The sequence below is a fragment of the Neopsephotus bourkii genome, unplaced genomic scaffold, assembly GCF_033783945.1.
Source record: "Neopsephotus bourkii isolate Nb327-2 ecotype Australia unplaced genomic scaffold, CSIRO-AGI_Nbou_v1 NB_1638, whole genome shotgun sequence".
Lineage (NCBI taxonomy): Eukaryota > Metazoa > Chordata > Aves > Psittaciformes > Psittacidae > Neopsephotus > Neopsephotus bourkii.
In genome coordinates, this window is record NW_026902113.1 from 6,066,073 (window position 1) to 6,085,451 (window position 19,379).

The window sequence follows — 19,379 nt, forward strand, 5'->3', positions numbered from 1 at the left end:
CTTTACACGAAACACTTCTGCTTTCTCAAACTATGCCTTAATTCCCTCAACAGTTTTATGTGCTTGTACACATACATACACAGAGACATAAATGAGTTACCTGATCAAAGAGCTGCTTGCCTGTTGTACTGGGCTGGATGGCAAATTCCAGCTCTGCATCCATTGTGGTTACTCTGACATTGATCTACAGAAAATAGAAAAATATTTAAAATCATACTGTAACAGTATCATGCTTCTACATTCTGTGATTAGCCTGTAAAAAATAACATATGGTAAGTAAATTCAACAATTTTAATGGCCTTACATCCACACAGAACACAGCAGATATAAAAATGAAAAATTTGAATCCGAAACAAAAAAATCTCATCCTTTATTTAGTATTAAAGCATACTCAGGATAATATTTAACACTAGGTTTGAAGGTCAAAGCAGGGAACAAAGTTCAAAATCAGTTTAATGGGATAACTGACATGACTTCTTAGCACTCAGAGAACACTGGGACATTCAGCTACTGGGCACTATCTTTCAGTGGGCTTCATGTAAAAGTTCCTAGTCATACACATATCGTTTTAAGGTCTTTATACATAAAAAGACAAGCAGCCTCCTGCCCTGCCATTTCTAAAATAAAGAGGTTCGGCAATCTTAAAGTATACAGAACCAGAACTTTCACATCTCAGGACAAACTACTAAACAAGTTTTTCATCAGTGGAAGAGGAACTATATAGAAACTAGCTGCCCTTAATACTGATCCCTTTCAATACTTTACTACAAGACTGAAAACTCACATCTATACAATAAACTTCTTCCTTTTCCTAGGAAAATAAGAGGACCATTTTCTAGATGACTCTTGACGATCCTTGCTTTTATTTGTTCTAAAACAAGCAGTTAAATACTCTAGGAGATAACTGGAAGCCTATCTTACTTGAAGTACAACAGTCTGTTCCGATTTGTCTTCAACTGTTACACACAGAAGTGAGAATTCTCATTAAACGAAGCAAAGTATTAAATGCACTGTTCTGTCTTCCCACTATCAGAAGTGAGAAGTGGCTTACTGTTCCTACTGGCAAGATATCACATTTTATTTATCTTTAGTGAATAGGAATACAAAGTGTTAAAGTTCAAATCTACTTTGCTATAAATGCAAACCCCAGAAACAGGAAACTGAAGGCACACAGATATACTCTAATTTCTTTCTCGCTACTATAAAATATGGAGCAGGAATAAATTAGGACTTGTATTACAGGTTCCTACACTACTTAATCTATGACTGTGTAAACTATTTCCACTGACTATTTTCCATAATTTTGCCACCAGGTGGAATACTTTGAGAAGTGAGAGCCTGCAAAAGTCTCTGCAAGAAACAAATACAGAAGGGAAATCTAAGGTGAAAAAAGAAAACTGAATAGAAGTTTCCCTCTGCAACAGATTATACTTGTTCACTCCTTTCTTTAGTGTCAATGTAAATGACTTTGGCCATAAGCTGGATACACGACAAGAGTAGTGGGAGTCTGAGGACCTCTAGGTTATAGACCTGCAAGCAGGGAAGACAGTGGAGGTTAGCAAACTGTTTTTGTGTGCAAGCACTGATAAAGAACAAGAGTTGAAGGCTTTGGAGTAGAAGACAGTAAACTTTGATGGAAAAAATAAATAAATTAGAGTGTGTGTCAGGAAGAGGACCAAGAGGTGTCTTCTGTACATTCTCTTACTCTACTCATATTGAGAAGAAAAAAAAAAAAATGCTTATTCTCTAATAGAACAACCCATTTTAAACAAGTCTGTTAAAAAAAACCTGCCAGCTGCCCACTGGGTTGACTTGGGGGTCACCCCTTAATAAGTTAATTTGCTAAAGCAGCTTTTCAATTTTATAAAAGAAGCTTGCTTGCTTGTAGCTGCCCTAAAGCAAGTTACAAAGGATATGGCTAAAATGTAACTTTATTAAATACCAAAGACTGTCATTTAACAGCACCACTGCCAAAACAAGCAGCATCGAAGGAGATCTACAAAGCACAGCAAGTCCAACTAACTGCAGCACTCAAGTTCCTAAAGAGTTGCAGCAGCAAATTCCCACATATCCTTATAATAAATGTCATAGTCTATAAATACAAGAATTACTACATGTAAGTCTATATTCTTCACAAGAACTAAAATATTCAAACAGTACAATAACAGATATAATAGAGAGGCAAGCTCAGCACAGTCTGGATTCTGGTCACTTCTGGATGTTACTGCCTCAAATAAAATCTGAATACACAGCTGCTGCATCTGCAATAGATACAAATACGTATCAGGAGTACTGGCTTCTGATTAACAGCCCAATTGCTAATTCATATCTAACACTTCTGGCTCTTCCAAGAAAGTCACAAATTCAATGATAGCAATATTAAAATGTTACCTTTTCTGAGTTAAGAGACTCACAAGGTTAACACTACACTTGGTATTTTCCTTTTGAAGGCATTTGGACTGACTGAAGATTTTCTGGCGTGCAAACACCACGCTTTTACTACCTTGTAACATTGTTTCACAGCTTCAGTTATTTCTAGCATTGGAAAATAAGAAGGTTACTTTTGGCAAAGCCTGAGACTGAGCCCACAAGGTTTACTTACCTAAAACTCAATCACACAGCACCCTCTCAACAAAATCAAACCCCTGCTGTCAGTGATGCTGTCTGTAAAATAAAGCTAATCAACTGCATTAATAAGAGTCATGAGGGAAGTTTCCACATTATAAAAAGGCAGGGAATTGAGAAGACAAGCAGAGAAAGAAGGCCCAGTAAATTAATGGACTGCCACTCATGTAACCTGCTCCTGGGTATTCAGCTACTTTGAAGCAACACTTCTAATGTAACATTGGTGAAGGAGGGAGATTATTTGAACCACAAATTGGGAAGACAGACACTAATCTGAACGTAAGTACTCTGAACCAACTTTACCACATTAATATGGAAATGGGAAGGAGCTCTTGCAATGGTGACAAGAGAAACAGATGAAGGTTTCCTGAAGCAAGCGCTGGAAGGCTACCACTGCTCGTATCACAAGACCCATATAATGCCTGCTTTTCAATCTTGCTCTCACCAGGATCACACATCTTACTTCAACCTTCGGGAACTATGACAAAGCACTAGGCAAGATATAGCCAATACCTTCAGCTGCTCAACTGCAACACAAATCCTCCTCTGCTGTGCAAGGGCTCAGGGTAAGAACTGCAACTAGTCTCATTCGGTATATTCATACATAATTTTGACTGAACTCTTGAGCAGATGTCTTTTATGGATCCTGCTCTGGTAAACTAATCAAGAAACTCTGTAGATGATTCTCCAATTCACAGAAGTATGCCTGAGAAAGCATCCCTTTTTCCTGAAGTTTAAAACTGGCTATATGCAAACATTATCTTTGGTGCCACAATGTAACAGTTTATACTGCTAATTACAGAACTAGATGTCTCTAGCCACATATTAAATACTAAAATACCATGGTAGTCATGTCTGGGAAACACTTAAAAATGCTGTTGCAGTCTTAGTAACTGAGTAACTTAGACTTTATAAATCCTCAGTCAAGGTCCATGTGGTGAGCCAGAGGTGTGGAGGGAGCATGTGGGGTACAGCAGCAACGCAGAGGCAGCTTGGAGGTCCCTGCCTGGATTAAGACCTCTGCTGTGGTGCTGGCAGCAAGAAGGTCCTACACCTCACGGTGATTAATCTCGAAGGGTGAAAATAAATCCACTAAGAACTGCCAAAAATGGGAAACAGGAAAAGTCAATTTAAAACTATTTCCCTTTGTCCTATCACAGCAGGCCCTGCTAAAAAGTCTATCCCCCATCTTTCTTCTAGGCCCCCTTTAGGTACTGAAGGCTGCCCTAAGGTCTCCCAGGAGCCTTCTCTTCTCCAGACTGAACAACCCCAACTCTCCAGACTGTCCTTATAGGGAAGGTGCTTGAGCCCTCAGGGCGCTTCTGTGATTCTCCTATGGACCCTCTCCAACAGATCCACGTCTTTTCCTGTGCTGAAAACTCCAGAGCTGAACACAGGATTGCAGTGGGGGGTCTCACCAGAGCAGAGCAGCAGGGCAGAATCACCTCCCTTGACCTGGCAGACATGCTCCTTTTGATGCAGCCCAGGATACAGTTGGTTTCTGGGCTGTGAGCACACACTACCAGCTCATGTCCAGGTTTTCATCCACCAGTACAACCAAGTCCTTCTCCACAAGCCTGCTCTCAATCCCTTCATCCCTCTCAGCCTATATTGATACCAGGGTTTGCCCCAACACAGGTGCAGGACCTTGCACTTGGCCTTGTTGAATCTCATGAGGTTCACATAGGACCACTTTTAACACTTGCCCAGGTCCTTGGCATCAGAACTAGCAGTCTGAGTTCACCTGTATTTTACCAGAGTTGGTTCAAATTACTTTAGCATGGTCAAGAGAAGAATACATACCTACATGCATGTTATTTTTGTGAAGGGAGCAACTGAAGTTTTGATAACATGTTGCTAATGGGTTATGAGGACATTTGCCACAGCTCACAAAATAGTATTTATTAAAAAAAAAAAAAAAGTAATAATACAAAAAATCTGAAGTAATTTATCTGTGGAGGAATTTATCAAAATCAATGAAGAATACAGTCAATGCAGATATATGGAGCAATAAACATCCATGTACACATATTAAAAGCACACATTTTATATGAAATTATACTTTTGTTGTATTCTTTCACTGTTTTAAGACTTGAAAAAATATAGCTTAATAGTCTAACACTTCCTATTATTGTATTTCAGCCATTGTGTGCAGATGTTCATTGTGGTGCTTCACCTTTCATCAGGAAGCCCAAAACTGAGAAGGTATCAATATTAGAAAGAAAGCCATTTCAAATTACATGGAAGAGGTTTTGCTTTGACAAGCACAGAGTGAATTAGTCACATGTAAAAGCCACAAAAAAACAGCCCAATTGTCAGGTATAAGGAAATTTCATATGGCAAAAAAAGGTTTCTTCACATTAGTGCGGCTGATAACTGTATTAAATTTGCATATTAAATAATCTGTGTCAGGGAGTAGCAATGTGTTGGCCCCACTGTTTTACACACAGTACAAATACACATACCACACTCTGAATATCAACCTCAAAGCAGACATTGGAAGAGATGTAAGAGAAAAGTTAATGAAGATAAGGTAAAAAGATAAGGATTAAACAGCATCAGGAACAGAAGGCTACAGAATAATGGCAAAGAGATTTTACTAATAGAGGAACCAGAGGAAAACAGCCCTCCAAACTGACATCAGTGGTCTATTTATGCTGCAGAAACAAATAATCTATTCAAACCATAATTCAAATACTGCATTAAACATCTCAGATTTTCCTGTAAACCAACAAGGAAACAACTCACTGAAAAAAGTAATTTTACAGTATTCTAATTCAACCACTGTAGAGAAATTAACTTGATCTCGTACATATTAATTCAAATTTTAAATATAACAATATCATATTGTACAATGTTCAGCCTAAAAAAATAAAAAAAAAAAAGACTTCTTTTTTAATCTTAGTAGCTTTGACATCTACCCACTACTACCCAGTACAATGCCTTCTCCTTTATGCCTTGCTGCCTTGTGCAAAAATGCTGCAAACTACCAGCAAAAACAGCTGGCAATTTTAACTCCTCATACACCCTATAAATGTAACTAATATTTCAGACAATTAAACCTAATCTTCTTAGCCTATGAAATGATTAACCGTTACATAACTAATGAGGTCTATTTTTAGTTTCTATGTTTCTATTTTTGGGGTAGATCCTGGCTAAAGGCATACAGCTGAGAAACATTCTGTCTGTTCTTTTAGGAAGAAAACATCAAAAATAAGATTGAACAAATATTCTATTCTTCAGCAAGCAGAGAACTAAACACACTGAAAACAGAACTCCAGTTTTGGGAGCTCCAGCTCTGGGAGCTCCAGCTTTGATTACAGCAGCAAGGAAAAAAAATAGGGGAAAAGCTCCTGAAGATCTAGCATTCAGAAGAGGCAACCAGAGCAAAATCTGAGGTTTCATTTTTACAGATAAAATTACTTAACCTTTGACATATACTACTTCTTCATTCACTGATTACTAATTATAATTATAGCAACCTGGAGTTTACAGGAAGAAATCCATATGACATTTTCCAAGAAACATAATTAATTTAATTTCATTTTTTAATGGTTTCTTTAATTTAGCTTCCAAGATCTCACATGTGCCTATTTTACCAGGAGACATACAAGAACATCCCAGCACATGAGAACTCCTTATATAAAAAGCCACTCATAAAAGGAAAAAAAATTATCTCATCTTCGGCATGAGTCCAGCTTCTCTCCTAAGATTTGGTAGCAAATTTCCATTCCTAGGGTGGATTGTGAGCTCTTCCAACATCTCTGCTATCTCAGTTTTAAAGATGCTGCTTTTCTTCTGAACAACTGCAAAACTGCATTTCCTATGATTTTCTCAGGTCCTAAAAATAGAGGGAACCCTGCCTGCCTAAATTTTCATGGTTCCAATCACAGGAATTAAAAAGAAATAACCTCACTCAGGCCATCTTTCTTTTAGTCATCACTTCTGAGACCTCATTGCTCTGCAGCACCATGGAGTTGGGAGCTTCAGGAAACACATGTGCTCACAGTGACTTTATGCTTCAGTCTTAAAATATAGTTTTCCAGTTGAGAACCTCTATCAAAGATACTATTCAATTATCATAGCCAGGAATCAAAAAGGTCAGAAAACAGTATGCTGCAAATACATTTTCCTGTCCTTAATAGCGCAGCTTTCTGTAAGAAAAGGGCAGAATACAAGTAACTATCTCCAACTTCAGGAAGTGCCAAGATACCGTCCCCAATCCACAAGTGAGAAAAGAGGAAATTATGGAAACTATACTGTATGGCCATTTGGACAGTAGTTCAAGAGCAAATCTCAGCTAGCCCTTCGACAGGGCCATGCTCACATTAGTTAGTAAGCTGTAACAGTTCCAAATGCTGGCATGCAATACAGATTATTTATAACGATAATTTCTGATTAAAAGCAAAAACTTTCTATACACAGAATCATGGAATAGTTCGGGTTCTGTGTATAAGTATGAATATGTCTACACACAATGCACAAAGACATGTTTATTCTTAGTAACAGATCTGCTGCCCTGCTCATAATCTCCTACCTCAATGAAACATCAGAAAACCAAGAAAGCCCGAAGGCTATTACACAAACCAATCGAGTTGAAAAGAAATAACCTGTCCTGACAATTCAGTTCCTTTTCTGAATGCTTTGCTCACTGGATACACGGAGAAGAGACAACCAAAAGTTACTTAACACATGGCAGATGAAATCCTGAGCAACCAATATTACATCAACAGCAAAATAATCAAGCTGCTGAACAATTATCTCTTCAAAGAATTCTAGAACTATTATCAACAAAAAAGCTTGAGGTTTGGGCTTTTTCTTTTTTTCCCCTGGATAGAAAATTGAAGATGAAGTGAGATGAATAGGAGACCACAAACAGTTTATTTCCTCCCTTTAACACTTACCTTCTAGGTTTCACCCTCTACCATGGTAAAACTACCACCTATGTGGTAGTCACAGACACTTTACACATGTTCTGGCTTCCCCTGACAAATCCTGCAGCAAGTTCTTCCACGGATTCTCACAGACATTGAGTCAGGCTCTAATAATGCCTCCATTAACCACTGTATGTCATCTCATCTCAAAGTCAACAATTCTTGAAAAGTCATTCCTCCTGCCAGCCAAATGGGCTCCAAGTTCATTGTGGTTTGTAAGTACTGCCCCATCTCTAAGTAACGCTCCATGTAACTTGCATTACCAAGCTTTCTTGATCTTTTTTCCACGTTGGTATTAAACTACCTCAACTCCAACTGTACGTTATTAGATCTTATGAAATCTAGAAAGGGCAGAGTCAAAACAACTACAACGGTTATAAGATCACAACTCTAAAACATGAAAACCCCGTTAAGATTTTTAGATGAGTGAAAAAAACAGCTACTTACTGGTTTCGGCATTTTTCTTGTTTGCTTTAGTCCCTTGTCCACTTAAGTCTTCTACAAATGCTTTGTCCTCTTCTGCCAAAAACAAAATTGAAAGGGTTGTTTTTAAATTAATCAAAACATCACAGCAAATAGCACAAATTCCATGACAGGTAAACAAGTGTTTTACATGTACAAAATGCACTTTTCAGTAGATGCCATATATAAAAGGCAACTAAGCCAGTACCAGTCTACAGGTGCCTGAGCAGTAGCCTCTTTTCTAGTTTTTGTAAAATATGAATCCACTAATGTTAGAAAAAAGAGACAACAGTTCCCCAACTGCTACAAATTCTTTTAAAAGCTTTTGGTATCAGACATCTTCTAGTATCAAAAACCTTTACCATTATTTACTAGGAAATAAAATTCATACAAGGAACTCCAAAGCTGCAATTTAATCTGTCAACTCTAGTCAAACTTGAAACATCATGAAAACAAAGAAAAAAACCTAACGTAGTTTTAAACCACAGAAACTGTATTTTGTATCTATAAAAGCATGCTTTTCTCTCACTGAAGGGGTGATACGGTTATTTTTCCCAAATGAAGAGAAATGCAAGTACACCACAGTAAAAAAAAAAAAAAAAAAAGAAAAAGAAAAACATGAAAAAAAAACCCTGCTCCATTTAATACAACTTTTCTTCAAAAAAATAAAAATAGAAAAAAAAAGCAGAAAGTCTGTAAGTTACATCCACGTGGTAATGAAGGTATTTGCTATTGTGTTCTGTTCCAAAAAAAGGCTTTATGTCTTGAAAAAATCTGCTTGCCATGATACTGGTAGACAGCATCCTGCCTCCTTTTCAATTCATTCTATCTCAAGCACTTTGTTCCCTTCTCACATGATTTTAAAGTAAGGACTTCCATGAATCAGTCCTGCTGCTGGTCTGCAAAGAATACCAAAGATGGCATTGCCTTCAAAAATAATATTAACTGGAATTACACTTACACTAAGAAAAAAGAAAGTGACATACTAATCAGAATACTCCAAGATTCCAGTATCATAACACTCCATGTCTGCAACAGATGAATAAAAAATTCAGAAGTGCTTAAAAAAAAATAATAATACAATAAATAAATAAAAAAGATACAAGGAACCCCAAAATATTTAGAGCGATTTATTTTTAAAAGCAAATTTTTTTATAAATTCTCATCCATAAATAAAAATGCAAATACGAAGTACAGTTATATATACAAAAAAGTTATTTTTCCTTGCTTCTTGGCAATAATACAATAAATATTAAAAACATTTGCACAGCAACCTAAGGTGTTCTACCACTTAATTTGTATTTCTTTTTGTAATTTGTAAAGGTATGCTGGAGAAAAAGGGCTAGAAAAAAAGAGATAAAGGGTGAAAACAGAATTTAAAAAGCATCAGTTTTGTTTGCTGGTAAAGAAAAATTAATGTTAAGACTAAAGATTACGTACATATCTAACGGTATAATGCAGATACAGAACAAGTTTCATTTAATGAAAAATCAGCCTGAAAAAGAATTAAACCAACATCTTTCTATTCATTATGATATAATTACTATAGCACAACTATACATAATATTACCAATAATATAATAATTGTCTAGTATAAAGACAATTACGTCCTGTAGATGTATTCTTTTTTATTTAATTATGGCAGATATTCTAAAGTATTTGATAGCAGCAGTAAGACTACTATTCTAAGATATTGGTCAATATACTCTTGACAAAAAAAAAAAAAAACCAACTTTTCTGGAATTCCTCTCCTTTCTTTTTTTTGTTTTAATCACAAAACCTTTTTTTGGGGGGGGGGGGGGGGCGGGGGAGGAATAGGTTTATAGGTGCTTACAACACTGGCTTTTGATAAAATTCAACACCACATTTCCAGTTCACAGAAGAGACTGCTTCTCCCTCTCCCCTCCCTTTCCCTAATGTACTCCTCAGAAAAAATTGGAAAGAAAGTAAAACGTAAACCAAGCTTGACTCTAATATCTGCTAACAGTAAGCAGGATTCTGAGCTGTAGTAATCCCTGTGTTCACCTTTTTGACAGCAGAGGCTCACTGCTTGCAAAACTGAACGCAAATTGAAGCCCTAGAGTTAAGACTCAGTTAATTAACGATGCAAAAGCTAAATTAGATTCTCATGCACATTTTATAAGCGTGCCAAGCAAACAGTACTAAAAGGAATATTAAGTAGCATAACTATTCTTATGTGCCTACAGTTATATTAGCATTGAAAAGAAGGGCCATGGTAAGATGACTGATAAGAAGTCCAGTCTCCAGAAGCCAAATGCCAACATATGGCACAAGGCCGAGATCTGTGTTATCAAGTGATTACTCCCTGGGGTCTTTAAGGGAGACCATGTCAATCACTTTCCAAAATGACTGTCAGACCCTCATACATTCTGGCACTGCAAATTCTTCCATCCCAACTTACTGCTTTGGGTTTTACCCAAATAGTTTGTTAAACTACTACCAACCAATTCTAAATTACTTATTTGAAACATATATTAATTAAATTAATAAAAACGTATTTGGAAAATATATTAAAACCCTAAAGTAATTTTTAAAATCTAAGCTGTGACTACAAAGTTTTATACATTAAATCTGCCATCAAATCACAACTGGTAGACATGCAATTTAAATGAGTTTACAGAATTGTTTGTATGCAATAAAACAAAGCTGTAAGCTAAAAGTAAGAATCTTTGTGCAAAACTCAACAGAACTGAAGCCTGTCAGCCCCACAGACCCCATAGGCCTAATAAATTATCACAGTACATGGGCAACAAGAAAAAAAAAAAGGGGGGGGGGGGAATTAACAGCCAAGATATTTTTTTATTGAAGTGCTTGCTGTAATAGCTATTCCTATGATAAATCAGTAAATAAATAAAATTTTAACATTTATTTTTTAAAAAAAGAAAGAAATCTGATAAATTTAGAGGCAACTGTGTTGAATTTGTTTCTATGTCAGATCATAGAGACCTTGTGCCATATTATAATGGAAAAAAATAAAAATCAAACAACTTAAACTCATGGGCCATGGTATCCATTTTATATATAATGCAGAAAACAGCCAATGCCTATGTGCCTTCATACTAAAAATATTATGCAACTTCTAAAGAGTATATTCACACAGAAGCATTACAACGAAGTATTATATGAATATAAAAATCAAGTTCACAGATGTTAAAATTGTGCAAAAGTTGAACTAAAATAAGCGGCTAATAGAAAAATAACACCCTATCTTTCCCAGTTACTGGCATCCGCTAACACCAAAACCAAAACAAATATAAGGAAAATATTTGGCCAAAAGAAACCCAAAATCACTGCCAGAAATATCAAAATCACTGCCAAAATATTGTACATCTCCCTGTCATTACTGGAGTCAGAGTTCATGTCTGCTACTTACACATTTCCAACAAATTCATATTTAGTGGATGAAACCTTATCAGTTTCACTAAATTTTTATCTTTGAAACAATTAATTACCTAATCTTAACACTCACATGAAATGGCCCTGCAAGTAAAACAACCCAGTCAGCTGGGATTGGGAATGACAGCCCTGTCACTTCCCTCATTCTGAAACCAGTTTGTGACCTACTAGACATAAAGGCTCATCACTTTGGTATTTCGATTCCCAAAGGTGCCTCTTCCAAATCAGGATTAGTAGGCTTGCAACTTTGCAGAGTTCCTACTGCTGTAACACTCCAGCCCTTGAGACCTTAACAGCACATGCAGTATCTGGACTCTGGACCAAATCACCAAAACATCAGCAGGCTCCACAACACAAGCAAACAAAAAAATCATCCAGAACATAAAGAATTCTCTTGAAACAAAGAGCTAAGATTTCAGCTCATTTCACTACAAGGCAGTTAGGATTTTTAGATCAGTATTATCCATGTTGCCAGTTATGACACAGAAGCCAACAAATAAAGCAATTGTTGAAAGATGACAAAGCTTTCTTCGCAAGACGATGGTGAATAAAATGCTTCATGCCAAAATTCTGTCAAATAGTTTATGCAGCAGCTGGTTTCAAAGGAGACATTCATACACAGCCATGGGGCTGAGGTCAGGTGAGGATGGGACAAGAGGCAGAAGGCTTGAGCAGGCTGCCCAGCTGGCGCAGAACCAACCCTCAAAAGCGGGATCCCCATCTGACATCTCACAGAAGCCATCTCTTCAGCAGTGTGCCTTCTAAGCTCTAGCAAGAGCTTCAGTCTCTCTTTTCCTACATAGAGATGACAGGAACAACAGACCTTCAGCCACAGCAATATAACTCACTCATTTACAGGAGCTTACTTAAAATTATTATTCTTTTTCTTTTCAAAGTTTTATATCATTGCATGTTTTTGTGATACCTGAAAGTTTTAGCTCTTTGGCAGCAGTAGACAACTTACAGGCCAATGTACCTGACTAACTGGTCTCAAGCTTTCTAAAAGAACGCCTCTGCTCCAGAGCAGCCTGTGAATGCCTGCAGGGCAACCTTCTACACGAACAGCTCCCTAATGACACACTCGCTGCAGTCCAATAACGACGTTCATTTGTCACAGACTTTACTTCTGCATACATCTTTTTCAGACTGACAGAGAGGCTGTCTGGGATGCAAGCAAACCGGGGGGTGGGGGGATGGAGGGACACCAAAACAAGCCATCTAGCTCACAAATTTAAAAAAAAAAAAAAAAAAAAAAAAAGAAAAATAAGAAAAAGAGCTGAATCCCATAAGTAACATGCAATAATTGAGATTCGATGAGTGCTAGATATCACATGCAGTTTTACATACTATTTGAGTATTGTATCTTTACCTTCTTAAAAACAACCATTTTCCCCAATCCTCCCTTCCCTGAAATACTTGATACAGGCTTGCTGTCTCTTTGAAAAATAAATGCAATACAACCTGTAAATTGTTACACACTAAACATATTTATAGTTAATTTATTTTGAAGAGTGAAGTGTTCCTTCTAAACTGGAGTTCCTGAGAATTTCAGAAGAACAAATGAAAGCTTGGCAGTTGCCAACACTGTAGTTAAACAAAAAGCAACACAGACCAGCCAAAATATTCATGCCATATTTGCAGTTTTACCAGTTAACAAACTGGTATGCTATAGCTGTGCTATACAATTTACATACAGTTAATATTTATTAAGTTTAGTAACCTTGACTTCAAGTTTTAGCTTCAAAGTACCCACAACTGCACTACTTAAAATAACTCTAATATTTTGAGGAGTCCTACAATGACAGGCATGCCATCCTTCCCATGTACATCCGATATACCAGCAAAAATGGAAATTAAGGAGTGTGACTGGTGCAGGTTCTCTGCTGTTTCAAAGTGAAATAAATATTTCTCTAAAAATTCAGTTAACAAAGAATCATGACATAACCAAAATTCTGCATATATCCCATTTCAAAACCATGTCTTCTATCTTCTAAATGATGCTGTTAAGTCTCTTAGAACTGGCTCTATAGGACAAAGGTAACTTATAAACCTGAAGTCTCCATATATACTACCTAGTGTTCTTAAATCAAAATGTTCTAGTGTAAAGATTATTAACTCCCTTTTGGGGCCAATGTAATATTTGTTTTTCCTTGTACTACATGACTTGAAGGTTTCATTTCACAGAGTGCTCAATAAACATCTAAAACGGAAAGGAAAAGAAGCTTTTAAATTCAAAGCACAGTTAAGAATTAGCCTCCCGGTAAAGTTAACCCACAGATGCAGCCCTTCAATGTTGAAAAGAAAAAAGTTTACCTAGGCCCCTTCAGCTCTGAAGTAAACTTGCTGAGCATGCAAGATACACAGAGTGCTGCTTTAATGGATCAGTATCATTCAACAATCAGGACTTTCTTCAGATGTTTGTATAAAGCTTTGTTTACATCTACAGACTTGAAAATCCTCCCTTTCCCCTACTCCCACAGACTCCTAATGCAACACAAAGTTAACAGGACAGCTTTGATGTATTCAACACATCCAATAGAAAGTAGTAATACCTTAACTTCCCTCTTTACCTCTGCCAAGAGAAGTACCCCTTCTCAAAAAACAGAGCAAGAATGCTGAAGAAAGGCCACATACTTATCCTGGCAATGGCTAAAGTAACTTTAACAAGAAATGCCTTCTAATATCATAACTTCTGCACTTCTTACCCCTCTAATTTTGCATCTTGTAGGTGGATCCACATTCTCTCTTTATGGCTTTACCTAGTTTTCTGTGAACCAACTTTTTTTCTGGCAATTTATCAAGCCCTGCAATTCTCTCTTCTGCAATGGCAGAAACAGGCCAGAATTCTTTTTGTCATCTCTCCTAACAATTTTACACTGTTTCTTTCAGTCAGCATTCAAGGAAAACTCTCTGGACAGCTCCTGACATGTCACACCATGCCATTTTCCATGTGTTTTCTAAAGCTGTTTGTTGTACTTTTGCTCTCTGGTCTCCCAGTCTGACAGAAGAGCTGTGTCACTTTGGCACAAAGCTTGGAAATATGCCACTGCCTTGCAATTGCCATTTGCTGGGAGGCTGCCTATCTGGGAACATTGCATTCACTTGTACTTTATTTTTCTCATGGCCTCTCTTATGCTAAATCAATAGATCAAAATTGGTAAGTTAATAATCCAATAAACAGTTACTACTTTCTCTTATCTTTAACGATCAAGAAAACTACCTCATCACAGCAGCCATAATGTTACTGTACACCAACTCCACGTCTTCCCTCACAACAGGTATTGCCCAGCAGCACCGTGCCAACACTGTGTAAGAGCTGACAGCAACAAAGGTATTTCTGTGATCCCTGGGTTTGTGAGGTGCTGCAGACGCATGCATCCTCAAAACATTTCTGCGACCTAAACACGATGACAAGCACTTCTGATGATAGCAAACCAGACTAAGATGCACAGACATGTCTGAGGCTTGACACAAACAAGTCACAAAGACAGAATTAATTAAAACTCGGGACTGCCACTCCCATAATTCAGTTAAAAAAAAAAAAACACAACTTTTTAAAAGCCTGTACCAGAAAAAGGAACATGAAATACTTGTTTAGGGTGTTACATATACTGGAAAGGCTTAATAGCACCTTGCAACTGATGTGATTAGCTGGGGCTGGCATAAAGTCCAGAGTTGGTTGGGTTTTTTTCACGTTCAAATGAAGAAAACTGGCAGAAGTGAATGCCACAAAGTTGAAACTAAAGCCCCTTATCTGTGCTAGGCTTTAAGCAGCGAGGTTAATTACAAATGCCCACGACTTGTAGAAAACATTAATCCATTCAAAGAAAAAAAACAATGCACAAAGGCTCATTCAGGGCCGCTGTGCCCATTACGTCGGTGAGTATTTAAGGACTCTAAAACTGTGCATTTGTTGAAAACAATAGACAGCAACAGATGCTTCGCAGCACTTGTTTATGAAGTAATTCCTTATTATTCTGCCACACCGCCACAGTCAGCTGCCCGACCCGACTGCCACATGTCTACGGTAACCTCAAGAGCCGCGACGCTCGGGGACATGAATAATGCAGCGGGGGCTGCGCTGCTCGGGCACACCGGGGCGCGCTCCCGGGGCTTCCCCAACAAAGCGCCCGCAACCCCCTCATCGGCAGCGGGGGCTCGGCGAGCCGGGGCCCCCTACCAGGCGGCGGCGGACGCTGAGCCCCGGACCCGATCGGCGCCCTGCACCGCCGCCGCAACAAGTCTCCTCACTGCGCGCCGGTGTCCACCGCCCCCGAGGGCTGCGGGCGGGCTCCCGCCTCGGGCCGCTGCCGGCGCGGAAGAGGAGCGGCCCCCGTGGCCCGACGCCCCCTCTCTCCCCTCACAGCCGCCCGCGCTTCGCTCGCCACGGCGCCCTACGGGGCCAGTGCGGCCGCTCCCCGCGCCCCGCCTCACCTGGGGCTCCGCTCCCCCGAGAGCGCTGCGCAGCGGAGTAAGGAGTGGGGGACGAGACCCTGGGGTCGGTGCTGGGCACTGCGCTCTCCGCTCCTCACGGGGCGGGGCAGAGAGGTGTGTATCCACACACCCCTCTCCCCCCCCCGCCGCGCTGCACCCCCTCGCAGCGGGGCAGGAGGCGCTGCGGGGGCCGTGCCGTGCCGCTCGCGGCGCCGCCGGGGACGAGGCGCCAAGTGTGGCGGCGGCTGACAGATCCGCAATATGGCGGCGGCGCCGCCGCTCAGATTTTCCCCCCCCTCAGATGTTGCTCCTGCGCCCGCTCATGCGCGGCGCAACCAGGCCTGCGCCACAGGCGGCGTGAAACCCGTGCTCGTAGTGCCGGCACCGGCGGAGGGGCGCGGGGGTTGGTGGTGTGAGTGGTCCGCGGGCGCGGAAGGAGCCGTGCTCGCTTCGGCAGCGGTGCGAAAGCCGTGAGGGGGGCTGCTGGGGAGGAGGGAGGGTAGCGGGAAAAGCACGGTCTGCGAGGCGCCGGCAGGGCATGGTGGTACCGAGGCCTACCCAGAGCTCTTTGGCAGCGTTCTGCACGCTGGGGCTAAGCTGGTGCTTGGGGAGCGAGCGTCCCGCGGGAGCCTCCTGAACCCGGCTCTGCCCGCACGTGTTTACTTATAATAGCTGCTCAGTCGTCATTCGCGTAAGTCAGGAGATGAGGAGAAAAAGAGCCCTTCGGTTAGCACAGCGGGTCAGACAGGGAAAGCGTCAGTAAAGCCTGATCGCGGATAAGGGAGGCAGTTGGTAGCGTGGATGTCTTCCATTTGAAGCTCCGTGAGGAAGTACTGTGTCCTTTTTGTCTGGGGAGGAAAACGTGAGCGTGTGTGCTGGAGAGTGCGGTACGATGCTATAGGCTCTGGCAGGTGATTCTGCAGATACGGTGCAGGGAGCCCGTGGCGTCACCGATGGGGAGCAGCAGGCAGGACGGGGTTCGGGGGTGACCTGGGAACTGCGAGGCTGAGGCTGACAGAGCTCTGGAGCAACGGGAAGCCTTAAGAAAAAGTGCAGAATGCAGTTCGAGTGGAGAGTGCTGTTCTCTTCCATGTCATGGAATCAACTACGTGGGAAAAGATCTGTAAGATCATCGAGTCCAACCATCAGGTCAGCCGTTACGCCAGGGCTGCCAAGACCACCACTGAACCATGTCACTAAGGGCCTCATCTGCACGGTTTTCGAACATTCCCAGATCTGGCAATTCCACCACTGCCCTGCGCAGCCTGTTCCAATGTCTCATCACCCTTTCGGTGAAGAAATTATTCCTAATCAGTCCGAACTTCTCCTGGTGCAGCTTGAGGCCGTTACCTCTTGTCCTATCATTTGTTACTTGGGAGAAGACACTAGCCACCTCCTTACTCCATCCTCCTTTCAGGTAGTTATAGAGAGCAGTTGTTGCAGTTGATGAGGCACTTGCTCCTTTTTCGTCACTCAGGTGGGGGAGTTACAGTGGAGGATGGGGGACACACACACACACCCCACCCTCTTTTTTTCCATATACATATTTTCATTTTTTCATATACAATCCCAACAGGAATGGAGAAGAAAACAGCAGTAAGGAGAATCCTGAAGGATGGAGACGTTGTAGCAGTGCCAGCTCACTCTCTGCTTTTGTAGTTTATTTTTTGTTTACAGGGTGCTTCCTGAGCTTGGTGGGAACATAGCCAGCATGGCCAAACAGCAAAGCTCAGTGCAAAGGGATCCACTTGAGTTACCAGCTCTTGAGTCATGCAGCTACTATTAATACACCTAGCCCTCTGACTGTTTGATAAAGAAAGGCTGGGGAAAGAAGTGAGAGGAATTTTCAATTAAAGCTGCTTCAGAAAGAATAGTAATAACATTTTAGGATGAATGAGAGATGGGGAGAAGGAGAGCAGCCTGGCAAACAAGAAGGAATAATCTCCCAGAGGGACTCTGACTAAGCTGGGTTTTTTTAGATTTGTTTGGACAGAATTTTAAATAACATTCTGATAAACTAGATGACTATGTAACACAAACTGTAACAAAATTAATTATATAAGAATTAGTTTAATTGCTTCTTCCAGGGGCAGTTAATGAGTTTAATCTGTAATGATTTTATACCTTTCACTGTATTTCAAAGAGATGTTTCTCTTGCAGTCATCACCACAGAAACTGAACATCTCAGTCTTATTAAAGGTGTGTTCCATTTCCTCTTAATGGGCTAAAATTTCAATTCTAGCTTTGTTTATGCCATTTTGCTGCAAGAAAGAAGTGACAGTGGCTCCTTTTCTCTTTCTTGTTCGTGAAGAGCATCCTGTCTTGAAACACAGTATTTTGCAGTGCATTAGATTTCTGAAGGGTCCTGCAGCCTCTGCAGATTCATGGTTCCACTCACCATCAGTATGACATATACTCTCCCCTGTTCAGGCAGCCTTTTCCTGCAGGTCAGAGTAAGATCCAAGGGAAAAGAAAAAACCAATAACCCACAGAAAACCAAACCCTACATCCTTTAGTCACCTAAAGAAGTTGTCTGTGGTTCAGTGCACTGCACAGATAAAATGTGTTTACTTCAGTTGACTGAATTAGAGGCTCGCTTTTCTTCCAAAACACTCCATTGTGAACTGGCTCAAATACAGAATTATTGCAGTAGGACATGGTTTCTTTACTAGTGTTGACAGCATGTGGAAGAAAGTTCCTTTCAATCTGTTCATTATCACTGTAGGATACGCATTATCTCTTACCCTGTTAAATGAAGAATATTATTGCTAAAAAATGTCAAGGTAAATAATATTCTTATCTTCCTTGTCAACAGTATAATGTGACTTGCTTCTCACCTTGCTTCCTTAACAGGGTGTAAAATGGCAGTTTGTCTGATAAAACAGGGCAGTAAAAACAAAAGTGTAGTTAGAGATTATATTCTTTTTAGCCGTGAAACTGAAACTATAGCAAGAACTACAGGCAATAAAGAGAGCTTTCAGATACCCATATCAAATTACAAAGTTCTTTAAGAGGTAGGTTATAAAGTTAAGAATGCCATAAGGGCAAGATAGGAAGTTTGTCTTCCAGCAGTAATGCCAAAATACAGCTTTTCATTCAAAACAAAACAGATTTAATTTAAAATTTTGATTGCCCTATTTGAAGAATCAACCCTAGAATCACTTTAGAAAGTAAAGATTTATTTTGGGGGCCAATACTTCTCTTGTTTTACAATGCACCTGCCAAGGCATAAAGCATTAGTGAAGACCCAGTGGTGTGTTAGAATCTGCTTTTATTACAGCTAAATACACAATCCAAGCACATTTACTGGACAAGGCATTTTGAAAAGGAGAACTAAGGAAAAAAAAATCACCTTGAGGAATTTCTGATTTTTTGGCACCTTAAATGGTATGCAATATGTCTTTATTCTATAATTCAGCTTGGATTTATAACACCAGATAGGATAGAAGTGCAGTTCTGCCCTTCATACCATGCCCCTCGCATGAACAGTTGTATGTGGATGTAGTC

General features: G+C 40.0%; 1 protein-coding gene and 1 long non-coding RNA gene across 5 annotated transcripts in view; one reads left to right on the forward strand and one right to left on the reverse strand.

The window, feature by feature from the left end:
- The window catches only part of LOC133223530 (uncharacterized), a 77,731-nt gene extending 73,798 nt beyond the window's left edge, over window positions 1-3,933 (forward strand). The window contains exons 2-3 of the long non-coding RNA XR_009728598.1: window positions 1,314-1,383; window positions 3,826-3,933. This is a non-coding gene — a long non-coding RNA (uncharacterized LOC133223530). The remainder of the gene's footprint in view (window positions 1-1,313; window positions 1,384-3,825) is intronic.
- RDX (radixin) overlaps window positions 1-16,002 on the reverse strand; it is a 47,642-nt gene extending 31,640 nt beyond the window's left edge. The window contains exons 1-3 of one of the 4 annotated variants that reach the window (XM_061374303.1): window positions 15,873-16,002; window positions 8,007-8,078; window positions 101-184 (exon numbers count right to left, since the gene is read on the reverse strand). In XM_061374303.1, the coding sequence (XP_061230287.1) occupies window positions 101-184; window positions 8,007-8,018 (96 nt within the window). In that variant the 5' untranslated portion in view covers window positions 8,019-8,078; window positions 15,873-16,002. Of the gene's footprint in view, window positions 1-100; window positions 185-3,070; window positions 3,202-8,006; window positions 8,079-15,872 lie in introns of those variants that run through there. The other 3 variants (XM_061374304.1, XM_061374305.1, XM_061374306.1) reach the window with 3 other exon arrangements.
- Between the last annotated feature and the right edge of the window lie 3,377 nt (window positions 16,003-19,379).